Raw genomic sequence first — 15,465 nt, 5'->3', positions numbered from 1 at the left:
CTGGCACGGCGGGGGATTCGGGAAGGGGGTGGCAGTGGGGTTGGTGGTTGGGAGGGGGGAGTGGAGAGGTTGGTGGGAGGGGGCGTGGGGCTGGCACGGGGGAGATTCGGGAAGGGCGCGGCAGTGGGGTTGGTGGTTGGGTTTGGGTGAGTGGGGTGTTAGTTGGGAAGGGTGTGGCAAGGTGAGTGAGGGGCTCGGTTGGGAGAGGGTGTGGGGCTGGCATGGGGGGATTCGGAAAGGGGTGGCAGTGGGGTTGATGGTTGGGTGTGGGGCGACCGCGAGGGCAATATGGGGTGGGGCAAAGGACTGACTGCCCGGCCCCTCTCCCCCTCCAGGAGACGTGACCCTGGACCCTGAGACGGCCCACCCCAACCTGGTGCTGTCCGAGGACCGCAAGAGCGTGAAGTTCGTGGACACGCGGTTGCGGGACCTTCCCGACACCCCGCGCCGCTTCACCATCTACCCCTGCGTCCTGGCGACCGAGGGCTTCACCTCGGGCCGCCACTACTGGGAGGTGGAGGTGGGCGACAAGACGCACTGGGCCCTGGGCGTCTGCAAGGACTCGGTGAGCCGCAAGGGCGAACTCATGGCCCTGCCCGAGACGGGCTACTGGCGAGTGCGGCTGTGGAACGGTGACAAGTATGCGGCCACCACCACCCCCTTCACTCCACTGCACGTCCCCATCAAGCCCAAGCGGGTGGGCGTCTTCCTGGACTACGAGGCCGGGCGGGTGTCCTTCTACAATGTGACCGACCGCTCCCACATCTACACCTTCACGGACACCTTCACCGAGAAGATCTGGCCCCTCTTCTACCCGGGCATCCGCGCCGGACGCAAGAACGCCGCCCCCCTCGTCATCCGCACCCCCACGGACTGGGAGTGACGGGGCCTGAGGCCGCTCGCGCCAGCCTCCTTGTAGATGGGCTAGGCAGGAGGCGTGGGTCTGGTTTCTGCTGTTCATCCGCATGCCCTGACTGTGATGAGCACCGTGGCTCTTACTGCCCTCCTGGAGACCCTGCCTGCTTGTGGACCGGGAGAGCCGGGGCGGGGCCGGACATGGATTACTGAAGGCCCCACCCCTCCCCACAGACTGGGGTGGGGGACACCTCGCTGGCCATGCCCTGATTTAGTCCAACCCTCATGCGTTGGGGTTTCAAGGCCCCTGCCATGCACGCTGGAACCAGCCATGAAGGAACTGCTCCGTTCCATTTCCCCCCTCCGCCGTCCAGCCAGCCTTCCTGGACAGGGAGTGATGGAGGCGGCTAGATCCCGTTTCTGCCCTCCACACGGACCAGGCATGGGGGGATCTCACAGCTCTCTGACACCGCTGCTTTTCCAGGCTGTGTGGGAGGACCCCCACCACCCTCATCTCTCCCCCTAATGTGGGCCAGCTCAGCACGGACATCAGACTCCAGTGCAGTCCTGAAGGACAAGACCCTGGGTTCCCTCCTTGGGCAGGTGCTACCCCCCGCCCCCATCCAGGAGTGGGGGGACCCTGCCGTTCAGGAGAATCTGGACCCAGGGACTAGTAGATTTCCCCCACTAGGTTAAACCCATGGGGATCTCTCTTGAGTGTGTCGATGGTAATAAGTCACTATGGACTGCGACGGGAGAGGAAGAGGAGGGGGGTTTCTGATTAGAATTGGGGGAGACAGGCTGCGAAGGACTATGGGGGTGTCGGCAGTTCATTCTGAGGGCATTGCATAAACGGGGATTCAACAGATTTACGGGGTGGCCCCTCCCTCATAATCACTCTGTTCCCTCCGTGATGTGGCCCTAGCTCCCCCTCCAGAATGGACTCAAGGGGACAGATCCGTGCTTGTCTGGCTGGGTTCTCAGTCCCTGAGTCACTTTAATCCTCGGCTCCTCTCGCACTCGTCTCCTGATTTTGTGGGGTGGGGGGAGGAAGGGGGGAACTGTGTTGTTTCCACCCGGCTCCCGTGAAAATGCATCACATTGGATTGTCCAAGGTGAGTCCTTGGGAGAGGCAGCGGACTCGAGGGAGAGAATCCTTGGCCTTGTACGACCCAAGTTTATTCGCCTTCTGGAGCAGAGCAGGCAGGGTGAGGTCCAGTCGATTAGGTCTGGGGAGTCAGGACTCCTGCTTTCATTCCCAGCTCTGGGAGGGGAGTGATGTGTCTAGTAGAGCGGAGGGGCCGGGTGTCAGGACTCCTGGGTTTTGTGCCCAGCTCTAGGAGGCCATAGTGGTACCACAGTCAGCCTGATCTGGTGCCGGCAGAGAGGCGGGGTAGCAGACTAGATGGATGAATTGGTACCCAGAAAAGGAGCATGTTGAGCTTTGTTTCTCAGTGTTCCACGTTGCTTGAGGGGGCACGACCTCTCGGTCTCTTGATAGTGGCGTATCTTCTTGGGAAATCACCTGTCACCCTTGTCTAGGCCAGAGGAAATGTTTAGGACTGACCAACTCCTGTCCCTTTGGGCTGAGTCCTCCCCCTCGCTCTGGGGTGAACTCTCTGGGGAAGGCCCGTTACAATTCCTCACCGCCGACTGGGATTTGTTTGTGGCAGGGATGGAAGTCGTTGGACCCACCCGATAATCTGTTCTAACCTGTGTTAAACAGGAGACGCCGATGAGTGAATAGGCTACAGCGACTGAACTCCCCTCTGCTTCCTCAATGAGAGGGTGAATTTTACCCAGTAGCCTCCACTCTGGGAATACTGGGAGATCTTGCACAGTTCCCAGCCCCTCCCATTCCACACCACTGCAGCAGCTTTGAAAATGTATCTCCATGCTTTCTTTGCCCTCTGCAACTCGCTCTTTAATAACCCATCAGGTGCATCCATATCTGTGCTGCTCTGCACCCTATCTATTTTTAACAGTAAATAATTGCGTGTGTGTCTTTTGGAGAAAAGAAAAAGTGAGGAAATAACTTCTGGGCAATGAAGAACTCCATTAAAGCAAGGAAAAGGCTGGGGCACCCAAAAAAACTGTCACAGCGCAGTTACGGTTGGAAATTGACTGTCAAAACTGGCCCTGTCTCTTCTCTCTGAGTTGTGTCTGTGGCACATGCGAGGTTTTCATTCTCAAGCAAGCTGGTTTCTTCCCTGACTCGTGTATCGTTTTCAGATGTCAGCTGTGAGATTAGAAGAGCCAATCATTCAGCCCTGATTGGCTCAAGAAGTGGCCCTGAGGGGAATTAAATAGGACTTTCCACAAGGGGCTGTTTGGACGAGAACGCAGACCTCATGTTCCCTGCCGTTGCCGAGTGGTGGCATATTGGTCTCGCGTGATCTCCGTTTTTGGCACTTAACAGTTAAGTCCCCTGAGGATTGAAATGCTTTAGTCTAAAGTTTTTGGACTCAATACAAGGGTAATTGGGTGTGTTGATGTTGCCCGTGTTTACAGGTCGGAAATCTCCTTTGCCTTTCCAGGACTAACTGCATCTCTCGCTCCTTTTCTGAGCTGAGCGCATCCCCACCGGCCCTCAAGCCCTTCCCTTTCCTGGGGTGGGATTCCCCTATTTTCCCACTCTTAGCCCGCTTCCCGGGCTACGGCACCCCAAGTATCAGCTCTGCTTCTCTGGCAGGCCCTATGGAAGTTGGCCCCCGAGGTTCAGTCTTTTGGGCACCTTGACCTGAAACCAAAGGATTGTGTGTTGTTAACAGTAGGAACAAAGCACAGCAAGAGAGAAACAGATTTTAGAACAGCAACCAGCCTACAGGCGAAACTCTCAGTGGTAGGAGCTTATTTGCGGATAGTAAACACTACGCCCTGGATACCACATGGTGAGCTACTTAAATTATCACAGGCCGCTCCAGATCTGTCCCCCTTTGAGTTTGGGTTCAGCCCTTTGAATAAATGCTGACCCAGGCAAAGGTTTTTGCCACCCAAGGGCTTTTCAGTCCAGCTGACGGCAGCCACATGGGAGCCGACAGCCGGGAGTTGAAGCGAGACAGATTCCCAGTGGAGGCAAGGTGCAGATTTTCCACAGAACGGGCAATTAACTCTTGGAGCCGCTTCCCAAGGGAGGGTGTCTATCGCTGGAAGTCTTTAGCAAGACTCGGTTAGTGTTTCGAGAACATACGGCCAAGCCTGATCACTATGCGGTGGAATACTCTCGCCTGGGTTACGCAAGAGCTGATGATTATTTGTATTTCAGTAGTAGCTAGTTCCCAGCTGGGATCAGGCAGGACCACGTTGTGCTGTGCACTGTGTGCCCACGTGTAATCAGAGATACTCCTTGCCTCAAAAAGCTTCCAATCTAAACAGTCTGGCTCAGACTCAGGTGAGACTTCCTGAAATGCAGCCACCTCTGGGTAACAGCTGCCCAGCAAATCGGCAAAGGATGTGCTCACCCAGCACTGAGATGCAGCCACCTCTGGGGTGGGGCAGGGCAGCTCTTTAGGAGTGGAGATTTTGCAGGAGCTGCGGCGGAGGGCTCTGATTCTGACTTGCGGCGAATGGGGTAGTATCAAGGATTCATTCATGCCCAGGAGGGGTCAGAGCCTCATTGGGGAGATGCTTTTCTGCCCCAGGCAGAGAGGGGCAGGGCAGCACCTCGAAATGCTCCATATTTGAGTAGCTGTGTGTGAAGGAGGGGTGAGAGGGGCACCGCTTGTAATGCATTAACTAGCTGTGTGTGTAACTAGTGGCCCAGGACAGGGACTGGCTGGCACAGGGCAGGGCAGGATGGGACGCAGAGCCTTTCCCCATTAGTTTGGGTGGGTAGCTGGCTTCGGGGAGGGGAGGGGGGAATGGAACATGGGACCTTTCCCCTCTAGGGGGCATCTGTATCCGACCCTATCTCCGAGCAGGGCGGAAGTGCGTCCCACTTGGTGCACCCATGTGTGTAATGAACTGGTGGGTCTCAGCAGAGAAGGTGCCTTGATCCCTACCTGCCCTGAACACCCCAGTGCCAGTCACCTCAGCAGGGAGGCCAAAGGCTGAATGGGCCCCAGCTCCTCCCTGTCCCCGTAGGGGGATCCCTGCAGGGGTGGGGCTGTGACTCGTCAGCAGGGGGTGTTCTGTGGTGGGGGGTGCACTCCCTGCTCCTGTCCCCATTGGGGGTGGGTACAAAGAAGCCGCCTCTGCTCCCCTGGAATGTGGGGGCAATTGTCTGCACTGCGGTCTGTCCCAGCTGGCCGGGCAAGAACCTGTCTCTGTGGCTTGTATCGTATAATGGCCTGCAACTTGTCATCAATAAACCATCGATTTTCTTAGACTCCTTGGTGTGTACGGCTCTTCCTCACTATGCACTGAGCACCAGCAAGGAGGGAAGTGGGGTCTAAGTGGGTTCGAGGGGAGGCTGGGAGTCAGGACTCCTGGGTTCTGTCACAGGCTCTGGGAGGGCAGTGGGATTTAGTGGTAAGTTCCCTGTAAGCTGCACGGCTGGGTGGCCACTCAGGAGGCTATCAAGTGCTGCGCAGTTCAGGGGTCCCTCCCCCACCCCACTGCCATGTGCTGCTCCCAACCTCTGCCTTGGAGCTGCTCCCGGGAGCCTCCTGCTTGCTGTGCAGAGCGGCGGAGAGGATAAGGGTGCTGATGTCAGGGTGTTCCCCTGCCCCGTACCCCATCTCCACAGAGCAGGGGGACGAGACGGAGGGAGCTTGCTGGCAGCTGAAAGGGCAGCGTACTTAAAGGGGCAACACACGTCTCTGTCACACACACATACACACTCCATCTTTCACACTCGCCTCCCAACACATACTTGTGGTGGTAATGTTGTTACTTCTTGATACGTCTTTCAAAGTGTGTTATTTTAGTTTTTGGTCTGTGCATTTCATAATTTTTATTTCTCTCTTGCGTTTAAATTTAATTCATTGAGTAGTGCGTACAAATGCCTAACCTGTCCTGGCTGGATTAATTATTCCTATGGTAAGTTTTAAAAAAATATATATTGTATCTCTAATGGTGGCGCGCATCTGCACGTTACCTCGATACGGTGCACATCACAAAATTCATTCCGCACATGGATGGAAAAAATGAGAGGAAACGTTGGTCTAGCCGTTAGAGCTAGGGGGTACTGGGAATCAGGATTAATGCTGGTCAGCGAACAGCCTGAAGCCCTAGAGAGAAGACCTCTTGTTCTTGATGCCTGTTTGTGAACAGAAGAGTAGCCCAGAACCACTTGAGAACCCCAGATGGGCCAGGGCTCTGTAGCAGAAGGCACTCTGCTGCCACCTGTTGGTGAGCAAAGGGAAACAGCTGGTATGGAGCAAGCCTCATTTGCATTTCAATTAGGGTTAGGGTTGAAATTGGAGCGAAAGGTCCGTTTCCATGAAGCTTTCGGGGGGAAGCTAATTCAGATTCATCGTGGAATTTGTGCTCAGAACCAGACAGGAAGAGCCAGCCCCACACCAAGAGAACCAAGTGGTTCGAGTCTGTAGAAGTTTTGATACCATCCTCGTCATTGTAGTATCTGAGCGTCTCCCAATAGTGCGTTAAGCCAGGTGTCTATGCATCCATCACGTGGGGTTTGGTCTCTTGTCCTCTACCCAGAGAAGGAAGGATGCTGTGGAGCGTCTTGTTTCAGTAGCAACTTCAAATCTACCTGCTGCTGTGTGTTTGTTAGAGAAGGCCCGGCTGAAGAACTAGACCTTGCCCGTGGAGAGGAACGGGCGGAGGTTTGGGATGGGGCTCGGTTCCAGTGGGAAGTTCAGTAGGGCACATGGCTGCGATGTGGATGACCCAGTTTCAAATCTTTGCTCTCAATCAGGCGTGCAGTTCTCTCACTCTCTCTCTTTCTGGTGTCAACCAGATACTCCATCCAGGACCTGAACTACCTTCCTGAAACATTAACAAAACGAGGAGGGTTCTGCGGAAAGTGTCTCTTTCAGAGAAGCAGCACTTTCTGATGGAGAGAGGTTTGGATGAGACATTCCAGTCAGCTCTAGTCAGGACTCCTGGGTTCTATCCCCTGCTCTGGGAGGGGAGTGGGGTCTAGTAGGTCAGAGCAGGGGAGGCTGGGAGCCAGGACTCCTGGGTTCTAGTCCTGGACTTATGACTGATTTGTGTAAGACTTATCCCCATTTGTAAACTAGTTGCATTGACTGTGAAACGTGTTTCGGATATGTAACCTCACCATGTGAGCTATAACTACCCTATGCAGAGGTGGGATGGATCCTGATGAACCCGCGCTAATAAGGACAAACACTTTGATCTCACAGTTAATGGGTTCGGCTTGATCTGTGCGGGAGGCTGTTTGCGAATATGGGGGAGGCAGTTCCCCCAGTGCAGCACTAGGGGGCGTTGTGCTGCAGGGAGCAGGGTGGGGGCTCAGAAGGGACCGCTTTTCCCACACAGGGTTGACCCCAATGCTCCAGTGCGGTGTAGGGGTCCACTGCGCTGAAGATGAAATGTAAATTCCAGACCCTGGCCCATCTAAAGCTCTAAACCACTAGACCTCACCCCCTCTAGGAGCTGTGGATAGAACCCAGGAGTCCTGGCACCCAGCCCCCCACCCCCCTGCCCTGCCCTGCCCTGATGAATCTATTCCTGGAGACTAGTCACCTCCCTGCAGGGCCTGTTCTTGGTGTGGGTGGTTACTTCAAAATGGGTCTGCTCTGTCCCTCTAGCCGCCTCAGGCGATGCTCCCTGCACAGCTGGTCACCAGCACAGGAGGATAAAACCAGCCCCAAGCCCTGGAGTCAGGAGTCTGCGTCAGACCCAGCTCAGAGCTCTGTGCTCCCCTGAGCCTGTGCCTACCCGACCCAGAGGAGCCCAGCATGGCCCACGCTCTGCTCCTCGCAGCGTCTGCCCTGTTTTGCCTCGTGCTGGGAGGTAAGTGCCGCTGGGCAGCTCGGGGAACTCCACTCTGGGGTGACACAGGCCTGAGCGGCTCCAGAGGCAGCGGACGCCTGTCTCCCTTGAGCACCTAGAATAGATCTCAATAGTCCTGACACCCAGCCTCCCCCACTAACCACTACACCCCACTCCCCTCCCAGAGCCAACGATAGAACCCAGGAGTCCTGAAACCCAGCCTCCCCCTCTAAACATTTGTCGTGGAAAAAGTCACCCACGCATTGATTTTAGTTCACAGACTCAAGCCTGAGGCCGGTTTATTGCAAACCATACCAACGCGTTGGGGTAGCAGTCCGAAAACTACCACACCTAGCACAGCGCGCAGGCTGCCTTTATTCCGTCAAACCGCAAGCATAGTACAAATAATACGTCATTTATGCGAAAATAAGGGTTGGGGTCTGTCCCTTTTTCCCGGCAGCTTCCTCATTATTTATGAGAATTGGGTGCCTATTGGGTGGGGGATTTCTTGGTGGTTTCTGACATGGGTGGTACTTGGCACCAGTTGGAGTGTTGTTCTCGTCAGGGTACATATTTTTTTCCGGGGTCGTAGGGGTTTATTACGGGACGCCCAAAGATGATATATGATTAGCTGGTTGGCAGATAGCTGGAACTATAGGAGAAGTTGGCCTTTACTAGAAGCAATTTCTTCATGTAAGCCGTTATTATGTTTCATCAACAAGTGGTTAACATGTTTTTCATAAACAAGCAGTTATCATGTTTTTCATCAACAAGCGCTTATCATGTTGCTAAGGCCTTTCGCATGGCTTCCTTCCCCTCCCTCCTCTGGTCATGGCCCATGACCGTATTTGGCAGGGAATTGTACAGCTTAGTTTTGTTCAGGCCTTGGCCTGTACTGTTCTATGTAAAGGCCGTCTATATAGTCAGCCTCTGTCAGAGGGCCTGAATTTGGGCCTTTGGTGTTACTTTGGCTGTCATGAAGAAGGCCACCTAGTTCTTTTTCCCCACAATTTCCCCCCTCTGATGCCATGTAGGCATCATTATTATAATTTGCTAAAGAGGCCATAGTTCAGTATTTAGGCTTAGTTCCTTGTAAAAGGGGATCAGTGGACACGAGACTGGCAGTACCGGAGGGGTGGACACTAAGGTGGCTAACTTCTGGGTCTCTAGGAAAGTATAGTGTTGTGTTGGGGGTATCGATGGGAAAAAGAAGGGCTTGGGGTGGTGATTGAACCTGTAGCTGGGGTGAACGACACACCCTGCACAGGCAACAAAGGGTGGCGATTAATAAAACGCAACAGATTGCAAGAATTGGACCAGCTAGTATTTTTAAGAATGAGGATGTGAAGAGGCTGGGCGTGGCTTGGGCGATTTCTTTAGCAGCAAAACACAAAACGTCGTGGGAAGAACATAGGGTACCCACCCGGTAGGCAGTTTGGAATGCTTTGGCCTCTCTGTTGTATTCAACCTCTATTCGGTGTATTTGGTCTTGGAGGTGAGATATGTTGGAGAGGAGGGAGATCAGAAAAGTCAAATTTAGGAAGCGGTTCGGGATGAGGGAAGTCCAATCGAAAGTAAGGGGGACCGCTGGATGGAGGGTTATGTAGATTTGGGGATTAACAGGCCATGTGATAAAGCGGCTACCCTGGGTAGTGGTTAAGTTAAGGTGAAAGGGAAGAGGGGTGTGGGGATTTGATGGCAGGGCGCAACCATCCTTTTTGCTAAATAGGAGTTGTCCTCCTGGGGCCTTACCTACTGCTTCTCCTTCCCAACAAACTGTATCAAAGATATTCAGTAATTCCCCAGGGTATAATTTACAGAGACAAAACAACTGTGGGGGTTCCTAGGGCCATAAGGACCACAAGGTTCTGATTCCCACCCAGACGTGTTGAGCAGCAAAATCGTGGGGAGTGGTGATAAAATGGCTAGGTTCGTGGGGTGGCTTGATTTTCCATACCTGCTGGCTGATAACCCAGTCCCATAGGCAGCCCGCCCAGGGTCCTGGCAAAAGTAAGTGCACTGGGGCCCATGTGCCATTGACAGGCCCCGAGGCCTGGAAAACAGGGCCAGCTCTAGGTTTTTTGCCGCCCCAAGCAAAAAAAAAAAAATTTGGCTGCCCTCCACCCCAGCCCTGGGCTCTTCCCCACCCCCACCAGTGCCCACCCGCACCCCCTGACGCCCCAGCCCTGGGCTCTGTTCCCCCCACACCCGCACCCTCTGCTGCCCCAGCCCTGAGCTCCCCCCCCAACATGACCTCCTTGTTCACCACAGCAATCCCCGTTTACACTTGCAGTGGGGATCAAACCGTTTCTCCTATTTTTATTTCACTTTAGTATAAATCTCACCCCCGCAACCCCATCTTTAGTGCTCCAAATGCACAGGTAAGGCATAGGGACTAACCCTCCAACCTTGTACCCAGAAAGGGATGGGGAGGTAGTAAAGAGGGTTCAGGCAGAGGAGCGGGTGTGGGGGTGCTTGGGGGCTCTACACTGGCATAGAGGCGGGGTGTGATGTACTCGCGGAGGAGGGTGGAGGAGAGGGGGTATCAGGAGGGTTGCGGGAGAAGAGGTGCAGGGGAGGGAGGAGGTGCGGGAGGAGAGGGCTGGGGGAGGGTACAAGGGGAGAGGTGCGGGTGAAGGGAGAGGACAAGGGGAAGGGGTGCGGTGAAGGAGCGATGGGGGGAGGTACAAGTGGAGGGGCTGCGAGCGGGATGAGGCGTGCAAGGGCCAAGAGGGGCAGGTGCTGACAGCTGCTTCCTCAGCCCCGTGCAGGCAGAGCCGAGAGGACAGACACTGACCCCCAGGTGCCCGAACTGTGGGGATCTCCCGGCAGGGCAGTATCCCCCGCTGCCCCGCTCAGAGCCGGGCTCTGCCTCTTCCCGCCCAGGGCAGGCAGCGCGGGGCTGAGGCGGGGGAGGTGCGCGGCGGGCTGGGTCCGGGGGCAGGAGGCGGCAGCTCCCTGGCAGCTCGGGCTGCCCAGCCACTCGCCCTGTCAGCACGCGAGCCGGGATCCGCCCCCTGCCCAGCCCGGCGGCGCCTGCACAGCCCCCTCGGGCGGGGAAACGCCGCGCCGCCCTGGGGAGACTCAGAGCAGCAGCGGCAGCAGGACCCCTCCCCCCTCCCTGCATCCCGGCCCCGCTTCCCTCCCTCCCTCCCCGGCTCCTCACCCCCAGGCTGGGCTGCAGGTCAGGCTGCCCGGCCGCTGGAGAGCCGGAGCATCATCCCCCGGAGCTGAGCCCCTCTCGCCGCCGCAGCCGGGCTCAGCTCCGGGGATGACGCTCCGGCTCTCCAGCGGCCGGGCAGCCTGAACTGCCGTCCAGCCTGTGCGACTCCGGCTGCCATGAGCGCCATCTAGCGACTGCAGCCAGAACTGCAGCGTCCGTTCCAGCGCCGCCTGAAAGCCTCAGCTGACAGGGAACAGCTTGGTTCAGGGCCGGCTCCGGCTTTTTGTGCCCCAAGAAAAAAAGGGGGGGGGGCTGGAGTGCCGCCCCTTGGAAAGTGCTGCCCCAAGCACATGCTTGGAGCGCTGGTGCCTAGAGCCGGCCCTGCCTGGGGTGAGCAACCCCCACAGTGCTGCTGAAAGAGCCTGAACCACAGCCCCAGGTTTTCTCAGACACGCACAGGCCACTTCTCTGCCACGTCTCGGGTCAGCAACCCACCAGATCTCTGCTCGGCCATGGAGACGTCTGGGGTAACCCAGTCAAACTGACAGAACCTCGGATGGGGAAAAGTGGTGTCTCTTCGCAGTGTATAATGCTTGGAGTGTGGGGGGCTGGGAGTCAGGACTCCTGGGTTCTATCCATGGCTTGGGGAGGGGAATGGGGTCTAGTGGTTAGGGTGGGCTGCCTGCGGGGATGGTGGTTGGGGGGGTGTTTGTGCCCATCTCTCATTGCATCTCCCCTTGCTCGCCCCCTGCAGGCAGCAATCTGCGTTGCAGACAATGTGCCCTGAACGAGCCCTACATCGGTTGCCTCCCCGGAGTCTCTGAGTGCACCCCTAAGGCCGGGCATCCATGCATGACTGTCAACATCAGCTATAGTGAGTGGGGGGCGGGGGCTGTACCGGGTTCTCTCTGTCCCAAATGCCCCCACCAGTACTGATCCTTACTCCTTTCTGGGCAAGTTGCTGCTTGGCTCTGGCCTGACCCCTTGTGGTCAGGCTCAGAACTGCAATGTGGGCTCAGCCGGTGATGGAGCGGCTGAGCGGCCTGGGGTCGGGATGGCCTGGTTTCTGATCCCATCCGTGCTTTGGGGTGGCGTGTTCGAGTGGCGTGGTTCTGAGCTCTGCCTCTCTGTTGCCTCCTGCAGGAGGTGAGGTGCAGTTCCTCCTCCAGGGCTGCATCATGAATCCCAGCCGCTGCGGGATGGTGAAGGAGTTGATGGTTCCCGAGTACCACATCAACATCACCTGCTGCTCCCACGCCTCCTTCTGCAACGAGTGGGTCCCGCTGCCCCCTGGCAAGGGAGGGCACTGAGTCTGGCCTGCCGCCTGCCGCCTACCACCCTCTTCCATCCCTGTCTGTCCTCCGTCCCGGTCCCCATCCCTCCTCCCCCTCCTGCAGTTCTCCAGCCATCTTATTCCCTTCTTTCTTCTCTCCACCATTCACCCATCCCTCTCTCCACATCCTCCCTCCGCCTTCTTCCCACCCATCCTCCTTCTCTTCATTCATCCCTCTCTTCTCTTCTCCTCTTCCTTCATCTGTCCTTCCCCCCCCCTCTTTTCCTCTCCCTTCTTCCCTTCCTCCTCCTGATCCCCCCCCACCCCCGTCCACTCTTTCTCCACTCATGCTCCTCGTGTGAAACCTGCCCACGTTCACTGATTCACTGTGATTAATAAACTTGTTATGGGGATGTACAGTTCTATCCATCTGTAGAGCCTGGGGACAATATAGTCAGATAAAGTGGGGGTGGGGCTGGGAGTCAGGACTCCTGGGTTCTATCCTTGCCTCTAGGAGGGGAGTGGGGTCTAGTGCAGTGGTTCCCAAACTGTGGGGCATACCCCGTGGGGGGCATGGAGGAACGTGCGGTGGGAATGGTGGGCCCAGGCCAGCCCCCAGGGGGGCAGGAAGGGAGTGCCACCTAGCCCCACTCTGCCCTCAGCTGCAGCTCCAGTCCCGGCCCCAGCTCCAGTCCCAGCTGTGGCCCTCCGGCTCCTTGCCCCAGCCCCAGCTCCAGCCCCTGACCATTGCCCCAGCTGCAGTGCTGGCTCCAGCCCAGACTGCGGACCTGGTCCCAGCCGTGGCTCCCGGCCCCAACCACTGGCTCTGGCCTCGCTCCCGGCCCTGGCTCCCAACCGTGGCTCCCGTGGGGACACAACCGAAAAAGTTTGGGGATCACTGGTCTAGTGGCTGAGAATCAGGACTCCTGAGCTCTAAGCTTGGCTCTAGAAAGGGAGCAGAGTCTTATGGGCATGAGATCCCTGGCAGTTGGGAGCCAGGACTCCTGGCTTCTAATCCCCTCTCCACCCCTGAGTGACCATGCCTCAGTTTCCTCCCCTTGTAAAATGGCGGGATATGGCCCCGCTGTGTACTTGCTATATAACTGCAGATTATTGTCTCTCACCATGAATCCTCCTTATTTCTGAGTGTCTCATGGGTTCTCTGCCTCTGTCCAAACTCCTTTGTTTCTGGGTTCCCTGTGCAATCCCCTGGACAAATCTCTCTGCTAGCTGGGACGGGACTGCCGTTCTCTATTTGCTCAGGCGGTGGCAGTGTTTGAGTTGCTCTGTATCTGCTTTGTCTGCATCACAGCCTGTGGCTGGCTGGCGTCCGAAAGCCCTTCCAATAAAGCTTCCCCTTCTCTGCACCCTCTGTAGCGTGTCTCCCTGCTGGGCAAAACACTGGGGCAGCTGCCCAAACCCATCTTACCAAATCAGGACCCTGTCCAGATGCCACGAAGGTTTGACGCGGATATTGCCGGGGTCATGACCCAGCTGAGACAGCAGCTGAGCGTGTCCTGGTGTTAGAGAAGCAGAGAATTGCAGAGTTTGAGGCCAAAAGGACCATTAGATCACCTAGTCTGATCTTCTGTATAGAACATACCATTATATTTCACCAGTCTCATAGACTCATAGACTTTAAGGTCAGAAGGGACCATTATGATCATCTGGTCTGACCCCCTGCATGCTGCAGGCCACAAAGCCGTCCCTACCCCTTCCCTTGACTCTGCTGTTGAAGTCCCCAAATCCTGTGGCTTAGTGACTTCAATTGGCAGAGGACCCTCCTGCTAGCGATCCCTGCCCCATGCTGCGGAGGAAGGCTCTGAGCCCAATAACTTGGGTATGAGTACAGCAAATCTTCCAGAATGTGGATCTGAAGCCAAACAAGACCCTGGAAACCTGGGTTCCATTCCCAGTTCTGCCACAGCCTCCCAGTGTAACCTTGGGCAAGTCACTTCATCTTTCTGTGCCTCGGTTTCCCCTTCTGTACAGTGCGGATAATAATCCTTTGTCTATTTCAATGGGAAGCTTGTGCGGGCAGGGCATGTCTTTCACTGCAGCGGGACACAGCCTAGCACACTGGGTAAACCATCTCGCTTGGTGACACACATAATAAATAACAACAGGAGGCATTTATTAAAGAAAGCAGCTACTGACCCAGACAGGCACAGCTTTAGGGTGGCCAGATGTCCTGATTTTATAGGGACGGTCCCGATTTTTGGGTCTTTTTCTTATATAGGCTCCTATTACCTCCCACACCCGTCCCGATTTTTCACATTTGCTGTCTGGTCACCCTACACAGCTTGCGTTCCAGCATGGTCTCCCTTGTTTACCAGGGACACCACATTGGCTGAAGCTATATGCTGCACACAGTGACATCTAATGGCTGAATGACATACTGCAAGGAACCATGCCTGGAGAGGTAACCAATGCTAAGTGAATAGGATCATGTCTCCATCTAGTGGCCAGATGGAATTACTACAGCAGCTGCCTACTGACTCCCAGCTGGGGGAATTACTCCCTTTGCTCAGCTGGTAGAAGGCATCTGGGATTTGATACTACAGGTCCTGGCTTCCTCCATGGGGCTCAGTTCTCCTCTTCCTCATGTTCCTTCCCCCTTGAGCATTCAGTGGTTCTGTCGGTCTCGGCTGGAGGAGGAAATGCAGATGTCATTGTCCCACTGAAAAGGCCCAAACAACCACAAACTAGGCTTGAGTCTGGGCCTGCCCCACAGCACATGGGTTCTGGGGACCTCAGGGGATGGGAGCTCCTCAAAGCTGTCTGCCCCTCAAGGAGGCCAGAAGATCCCATAGTCACTTTAAAAAGGGAATGGGACATGAGGCCTTTCCCCTTTAGGGAACGCTAGTTCTGAATCAGCCCCAGAGGGAGAGGACTGGCTGGCTCAGAGGGATGGGGGGACATGGGGCCTTTCCCCTTTAGGGCTGCTGTCCTCTCACCTCATTGATGCTCACTGAGCAGCGATGCCAAGAAGCCACAGCACCAGGCTGGCAACATCCCCTCCACCTGGGGTGGCTCTGTGCTGATGCAGAAGAAGTTCTGCTCCATGGGGTCGTTGCAGGGGCCACTGCTTCCTGCTCTCCTCCCTATCCCCACGGGGCTCTTGGGGAGAATTTCAACACCTCCCCCCCCCCCCCCCCCCAGCGTTTCATACCGGGCAGGGGCAGGAACATGCTCCAGCTGCACACAGGGGTCGTTAGGAGCTAACTCGCCAAGTTTGGCCCCTTTCCAAAATGGCTGCCATCCACTGTTGTTCCCAATGAAAGTGAAGCCACAGGCTGCCCTCGGTTAG

The 15,465-nt window shown here is 56.1% G+C and overlaps 2 protein-coding genes across 7 annotated transcripts in view; both read left to right on the top strand.

Annotated features, from left to right (window-relative positions):
• TRIM39 (tripartite motif containing 39) overlaps nucleotides 1-5,182 on the top strand; it is a 29,025-nt gene extending 23,843 nt beyond the window's left edge. For all 6 annotated transcript variants that reach the window (XM_008175843.4, XM_008175845.4, XM_024112369.3 and 3 more), the window contains one exon: nucleotides 336-5,182. In XM_008175843.4, the coding sequence (XP_008174065.2) occupies nucleotides 336-883 (548 nt within the window). In that variant the 3' untranslated portion in view covers nucleotides 884-5,182. The remainder of the gene's footprint in view (nucleotides 1-335) is intronic.
• Nucleotides 5,183-5,325: 143 nt separating this feature from the next.
• LOC103306774 (lymphocyte antigen 6 complex locus protein G5b-like) lies at nucleotides 5,326-13,522 on the top strand. Its single transcript, XM_065563226.1, has 3 exons — nucleotides 5,326-7,740; nucleotides 11,637-11,756; nucleotides 12,026-13,522. The coding sequence occupies exons 1-3, from the start codon at nucleotides 7,686-7,688 to the stop codon at nucleotides 12,190-12,192; spliced, it is 342 nt and encodes a 113-aa protein (XP_065419298.1). The 5' UTR covers nucleotides 5,326-7,685; the 3' UTR covers nucleotides 12,193-13,522.
• Nucleotides 13,523-15,465: the final 1,943 nt, after the last annotated feature.

Source organism: Chrysemys picta, chromosome 12 (assembly GCF_011386835.1).
Source record: "Chrysemys picta bellii isolate R12L10 chromosome 12, ASM1138683v2, whole genome shotgun sequence".
Lineage (NCBI taxonomy): Eukaryota > Metazoa > Chordata > Testudines > Emydidae > Chrysemys > Chrysemys picta.
The sequence above is the reverse complement of the archived record's forward strand: the minus strand, read 5'-3'. Positions and strand labels throughout refer to the sequence as shown.

Excerpts from the sequence above, each read along its gene's own strand:
- LOC103306774 (XM_065563226.1), top strand. The coding sequence starts at position 7,686 with ATGGCCCACGCTCTGCTCCTCGCAGCGTCTGCCCTGTTTTGCCTCGTG. Across the intron at positions 7,741-11,636 it reads GTTTTGCCTCGTGCTGGGAG|GCAGCAATCTGCGTTGCAGA; the intron begins GTAAGTGCCGCT and ends CGCCCCCTGCAG. Across the intron at positions 11,757-12,025 it reads GACTGTCAACATCAGCTATA|GAGGTGAGGTGCAGTTCCTC; the intron begins GTGAGTGGGGGG and ends TGCCTCCTGCAG.